Raw genomic sequence first — 7320 nt, 5'->3', positions numbered from 1 at the left:
AGTTATGTACACTGTATGGACAGCTCAAAGAGTTAAATCAAGAGTCCAGCTATACACACTCTCCTTATATCCTGAGGTTACTGGTCTAACTCCATGCCAACAGGACCAACGGGATATTAGAACCTAGATCAGAGCAATGTCCTTCAGCAATACATAATACAATAGGTAACTTAAACTGCTCAACATGTTTCCTGAATTAGACTCATCAGGGGCCAATATAATATCAGGGAAATGTCAATAATTAGTAGAAATGATTTTCAAGGTGTAAAATGTTTTCTCCAGAGCTATGACCAGTGGACTCCATGGCTCAGAGCTGCTTCTCCTCTGGAGTATGATCAGTATGAGATTGTCATATTAATAATAGTATTACAGCAAATAACACATGATACCACTCACTGCACATCAGTCTCACATAGTGACAGGTTCAAGTGAGTCTCTATGCCACAAGTGTCTGTCACTGCCGGCAGCTGATGACTTCTATTGTCTTGTTGACTTATTTTATTTGATTTTAAGCAAACATATACATTATTACCTCTTGGGATTACACATTTATATTGGCAGAAGTCACAAGGTGTCAGGCGTTAGCAGAATAACATTATATCTATGCAACTCATAAAACAGGATTGTATTGTGATGGGATATTACCAGAGTGCATGGACATTTCTGTTAATGAAGCCCGTTGTTCTCATCCATTATGGGGACAGGCAGAATGTTTTCTTTTGTCTGGAAAATAAACAAACATGTTAAATCTTTTTCTTGTTTGTGCCAGCAGTGTCCAGTAGGACCACATAGGAGACAGGTCAATGAACACCAATATGGACTTTTACGACCCCCAATCAATTCCTTGTACCCAGCGCCGCACCTCCCATGAGGCGACCTGAAGCGACCACTTCAGGCGGCGCTATGCCGGGGCCCCGGGGGAGGGCAGCATTTTTTCTGACCTAAGCCAGTCCAGGACAAGCTGTCCTGGACTGGCTTAGCGTCACCATCCCGGCAGCCCGGCGCGGGAAGCGAGCAATGGCTTGGGGCGACCCTGTGGACGCAGCGCTGCTCCAGCGGACGCCCCTCACGCTTAGCAGAGAGCAGGTCCTCTCCCTGCCTGCTAACGATGCTCACTCTGCTCTGCCCCCTCCATTCGGCCCCGCCCCCTCCTGGAGGAGGGGGTGGGGGCTTTCTGACGTCTGCCTCAGGCGGCACAAACCCTAGGTTCACCCCTGCTTGTACCCCCTGTGGTTATGGAATAACTTGTGAATTGACAGCCCATTTAAGTGGTTGAATAAAATTAACAATGTCATTGCCCGCACGAATAATTTGTGATTCGTTTGTGAATAATTTGTGTGGCAAGCACACGGACCCCATTATAGTCTATGGGGTCCGTGTGCTTTGACAGCACAGTGCTTTCAATTGCGATTGCATTCCGTCTGGGGGATCTCCATGCGGACTCTAACCGGATGGAATACATACGCTAGTGTGAACCAGGGGTCAGTGGTAATTTTAATTTCCATCTGGAAAGTTTATCTCTGATGGGGCAGTTTAGCAGAGTCTGTCCATGTCTATCCTGCTGCTGATCATGAGAGTACAGTGACAGTCCACACAGTCCCGATGATGTGGCAATGAGCACAAATGGTCTCTCACTCGACACATACCATAAAGGTCTAGCAAGAAAAAAATTAAGAAAATTTATTTTCCATGTGACTTTCTCTCCCCATGACTGGCTCATGAATATAATAACACGATGTGATAAGTAATTGTAATTCTCACACTAATGTACACATATCCCAAGTACTTATATACAGACCTTGTGCACTTGTGTCCATTACACGATGGATCCCTGTACCTATAAGCGCTATCATATACACGGCCACGATCCCAGACAATATCTGGACCATTATTTTTCAGAGAAAGCTCAGATGGTCTTTGCAGAGGACTCTTTGATATTTCCCATTGAAAACCTTAGAAAGACGTTTGCAGCAGGTATGTGTATTCAGATTGTTCTTGGTTCAATTTATCTAATTTATTTAATCAGGCAAACTTTTTATATTAACCCCTAGATGTCGCTGATCTGTCTATTTATGTCGCTCTATCTGATTTATAACTGATCATACAATAATCTCCATGCTGAAGTTATTGTTCTTGAGTTACACTGTGATAAGGGAAGCTTTTAGGACTTATCTACAAAATGTAACTATTTATGATGATCACAATGATGTTAAACAGGAGACGTTCACCGCAGGGAGATGTTTCATCTTCTTATAATAGAGTAGCAATGCTACCTTATCATGCTTTCAGATTCTGACCTGACCTGTTTGCCCAACATAAAGACTCCCAATAGGACATTTAGAGCAGAAATTTAGGTCCACCACATTAGACGTACAACAATGTCCCAGGAATCTTATAGTCCACCTGAGATGGGGATTTGGATCCTGTCCATGGTCATTACCTTGGTGCAGGTTTACAGCCCCTTACATTGTGTAATAGGTCCTTTTCTGTGAGGATGATGAGAATGAGATCATGATGATATATTAGAAGACTTGGAGGGTCACAGAAACAGCAGGAGGAGAGATTATGGGAATATTCTTTTCAGATATGTTTTTTTCTACATTTTAGAATACCCTACATATAAGTGAAGTGTTCCCCCGTCCTTATTTCTAAGTATAGAGTGAGAAGGAGATATATCTCTCAGGAGAAAAGTAAAGGAAGGATAAAAAAAAATTTGTATTTTACAAAAATGAGGAAAAATATGTTAGCAAAGTTTATATTAAGTTATATTACACAGTATAAAAAATGCTAAAAGAATCAATAGTTGTTTGAAAGTTTAGTTACACTTTATATATTGAAGGGGAAAAAGTCAGGAAAGGTAGAAGCAAATTTGGGTAGGAAAGGGTGTAAAGAGGGCAGACATTTGTAACGTAGCACAACCAGTAAAGGTGGTGGTGGTTGTTGTTGTGTGCTGAACATTATTAATTCCATGGTGATGGACATCATTATATTAATCTAATGGTGATGGACATTTGAGGGTTTACATACGGTACACAAAATATCCATAACAAATACAATAGTAACAATGACCAACATGTACAATGGGATTGAGGGCCATTCCCACTAGGGCTTAAGGTTCCATTCACATGGAGGAAAATGGTGAGGAATTTGGTGTGGAATTTCAGCGCTGAAAAAAGTTTCCCATTGACTTCAATGTGTTCCTTTTTCAATGCGAGGCTTTTATTTCAGTGCTTGTAGATTCTAGGCCTTCCTAAATAGATGAGTCTTGAGGGTCTTCTAGAAGCCTGTGATTGTGGGAGACTGTCTTATGTGTCATGGTAGTGAGTTACATAGTATGGAGGATGTAGGGAAGACGTCTTGGAGATGGCTGTGAGAAGCAGATAAGAATGAGGGGAGTAAGAGGTCTTAAATGTGGGTAGGTAACATTAGGTCAGAGATGTATGGAGGGGACAGGTTTTGGATAGTTTTGTATGTCAGCGTTAGCTTTTCGAACTCTATTTGCCAGTGAAGGGAACAGGAGGAGAGGTGTAGTAAGCGAACACCGCAGCTTAAGTTAGACTGGAGGGAGTTTACCATTAATCTTCAATGAAAGTAGATTTACCATAAAGCTAGAAATAGATCCTTCAGAAGTAGAGTTTATTTTCTCAAATATGTTTTAAAGTCAATAATGTTTAGTCCTAAGATTATCTGTCCAGTTACTTTAAACAACCCAGACTCATGTACCAGTCTAGAGAATTTATGGGGAAACTTTTAGGATATTCATCTCTTGGCTCTGTACAATGGATCCCATTCACTGAATCACATGGACTCTGTGTAATGCTTTTTAAAGTAATGCTTAATTTCCAATTTGGGGCAATGCAAGAAAATTCTGCGAACTGATCACAGTTGATCCCAATGGAGAATACTTTGGACTGACCCAACTTTTTAGAGGGTTCTCTTGACTATAAGTGAGTCACAACAGTGGAGAGCACTTGTCTTCTGAACTAAAAGATTAATGGCATCAAGTCTTGTTTTATGTCTCACTTCAAGCTTTTTTGTTTCTTATTTTTGGGAATTTTTTGCAGTAATATTTCCATATTTCTTGGAGATGATATAGACATGTGTTATCTACAACATATGTTATGTTGGTTGTTTCAATATCTTCATTTTCCCTGTAGGTCATATTAAAGGAGGCGTCTTGCTCGACCTCAGCCATAGTTCCTTGATTCATCATCTGTATTCAGCCTGTGAGTTTTTCAAAGACATCATAGTGCTGAAGATACAAGACAGATGTATCATGGAGGTGAAAAGATGGACGGACAAACGTACCGGAGCCTTTCATTGGGGCCATGCTGCAAAACTTCATGTAGACATAGAAGGAAAAAGGTGAAGTATTTGTCCAATTATTAAGACAAACCCATTGTCATAGAGAACATATGGAGACAGATCTAGGGAAGGGTTAGGCAGTTTATGTTCTATCTGTAATAACCACTAACCACACACAGACTACAACATACTGTGACCACCCAACTCACCCCAACTATTATCCTACTGGACATGTTCCATATAGACTGATGGTGGAGTGCTCTCATGTCATGTTTAAAGAACCTTCCAATGCTCATATATACCAGAACAAAGACTTTACTTGATTGGATTGCAAGGATGTTATATAAGTAAGTTTGCAATCAGGAATTTTGGGCCCTCTTCCACCTCATAGCAGAGGCGTTAACCTGGGAGAGCTCTATACGGGATAATTTGCATGCAAGAGTGGGTTGTAAGTGTTATGGCCATTTTCATATTTGACTGACATTTACATTGTTTTGTAATAAAGGGTTAATGAAATGGATTTGCTTTCTTACATTAAAGTTGTAGCTATTATATATCCATTGTGTTTGCACCATCCTATTCCACAGCGCATTTATCGAGATTTTGTCATGGACATCTCAAGTAGGGAACACAATCTAAATTCCCTATCAGGATGTCTTTGAAGTGTGTGAGGAATCCCACACAGATGGTGGGGCCTCACATGGAAAATCCCACCCCATCCCATCCGATCCCCAATTTACAGAATGGGCATGCTTTGATTTCCAAAACGCTCAAGGTCTTCAAAATGAGGCAACCTGGGCAACTCCTTTAATATTGTAGAAAAATACATAGTGTGCTATGACTAAGGGGCTCATGCCTTGAAACGCATAAGCCAGATTTTTTTTTTTTTGTCTTGTCATGTGTTTCATTGTTTGTTATGCGTATCATGATTTTTAATGAAGACATGATCATTAAAACTTAACTTTTATGATTTTTTTTTACTTTTTTTTGTGGTGCCGGATTGATTCCATATTTTTTCACAGTTTTGTTTTCTCCCATAACTAGAGATGAGTGAGTAGGTATTTGATCGAATACTATGGTATTCGAAATACTCGTACTCGATCGAGTACCACTCGCTATTCGAATGGAAAAGTTTGATGCAGAACCAGCATTGATTGACCGAATGCTATACAGTCGGCCAATCAACGCTGATTCTTCTCCTACCTTTAGAATTCTTCTCCTCGCGACATCCCTGCGGCGTCTTCCGGCTCTTCATTCACTCTGCTAGGCATCGGGCCTGGGCAGAGCCGACTGTGCATGCCCATGCTACAAGAAAATGGCCGTTTTGACTGTAAGCAGCCATTTTCTTGTAGTGCGGGCATGCACAGTCGTCTATGCCCAGGCCTGATGCCTAGCAGAGCGAATTCATTGCCTGATGACAACGCGGAGACGCTGCGCGGAGAAGACTTCTCGGAGGATCCAGCCCGACCCTCACTCGTGGACTTGGTAAGTTCAGTTTGATTGAATGTTGTCTACCCCTGAAATGAGCATTTTTCCTACATAGGGTATAATAGGATTCGATATTCGATTTAAGTAGTCGAATATTGAGGGGCTACTCGAAACGAATATCGAATATTTAACTACTCGCTCATCTCTACCCATAACAAGTAGGTTTAAGTTTCTGTGCACTAGCATGTGACAAACTATTTGAAGATGTCATGGAGCTGTGAGATTGTTTTTGCTTTTTGTCTACTTTTGAACTCCTTTAGTATTGTCATCCATTGTGATCTATATAACAATGGGCTCTGGTGGAAGGGCATAGTATGAGTTGGACACTTAATACACCCGTTTTGGCTGAATTCAAATCTCTTTCCCAGTATTTGGAAAGCCAATAATCCAGAGATAACTACTGAATTGTCCTATTGATGATGACTGTGGGACAATCACTTTCTTCACTTTCTCCATTTCTTTCAGTCACCGAGTTGAGGATAAAGAAGTAAAGTTGAGATCAGCAATACAACATGTTGTGAAATGTGACCTCGAGAAAGAAAACATGACCGAGCCGATAGTCTTACCTCCAGCCGATTGTATCATCAGTGTTGGGTTACTAAATGTTATCAGCAAAGACCAAGATGACTACATCAGATATCTCAGGAAGTTCTCAGGATTGCTGAAACCTGGAGGACACTTCATATTAATTGGGTGTTTAGGAGTGACGTATTTCACAGTTGGGAAAGACAAGTTCCATGCTTTCAGTTATGATGAGGAGTTTGCCAGGAAAGCTCTAGAAGGAGCAGGTTTTATAATAGATGACTGTAAGGTTAAGAAGAGAACGAATGTGAGTGACCTTTCTGACTATAATGGTGTGTTATTCATTGCAGCGCACAAAAAGTATTAGGTCTTGACGAACTCAATAGAAAGTTCCAACATTGCATTTGACACTTATAATTAACCTAGGCTAAAATGATAAGTACATAGGATGGTAGATGTCTTTTGCAGGATGCCTCTGCATACAAAGCACAAAAAACTATGCTTTACTATGCAATAAAAAAATAAAAAGTGTGCGAATATAAACAACACGGGGCAACATGGTGGCTTGGTGGCTTAGCACTGCAGCCTTGCAGCACTTAAGTCCTGGGTTTGAATCCCGCGAGGAACAACATCTGCAAGGAGCTTGTATGTTCTCCCCGTGTTCGCATGGATTTCCTCCCAGTCTACAAAAGACGTACTGATAGGAAAAAGAACATGTACTTTGCGATCTTTATATGGGGGTTCACATTTTGCATAAAAAAGAGGGCATTCCCATCTCAAAGATCCTATCAATACTGCCAGCCTATGAAAATTCCAGAGTTTTCTTAAATCCACTGCTTTGTTTGCCTGTGATTTGAAATTATGTCTCCTTTTGTTCAAACATGTTGTCAAGGCTCCAGGCCTGTTATCTGATATCAGTTCAGATCATGTGATCACTGCTCTGTGGGAGGATTCTCTCTGTTACTTTCATGGAATGTAATAAACATTTACAATACACATCATATT

At 40.7% G+C, this 7320-nt stretch overlaps 1 protein-coding gene across 1 annotated transcript; it reads left to right on the top strand.

Annotated features, from left to right (window-relative positions):
* The first annotated feature begins 1823 nt into the window (after positions 1–1823).
* On the top strand, positions 1824–6682 carry LOC142209175 (indolethylamine N-methyltransferase-like). The gene is made up of 3 exons (XM_075278107.1): positions 1824–1974; positions 4158–4365; positions 6259–6682. The coding sequence occupies exons 1-3, from the start codon at positions 1824–1826 to the stop codon at positions 6680–6682; spliced, it is 783 nt and encodes a 260-aa protein (XP_075134208.1).
* The last annotated feature ends 638 nt before the right edge of the window (positions 6683–7320 follow it).

This window comes from Leptodactylus fuscus, chromosome 6 (genome assembly GCF_031893055.1).
Source record: "Leptodactylus fuscus isolate aLepFus1 chromosome 6, aLepFus1.hap2, whole genome shotgun sequence".
Classification (NCBI taxonomy): Eukaryota; Metazoa; Chordata; class Amphibia; order Anura; family Leptodactylidae; genus Leptodactylus; species Leptodactylus fuscus.
This window is presented reverse-complemented; position numbering and strand designations above follow the sequence as displayed.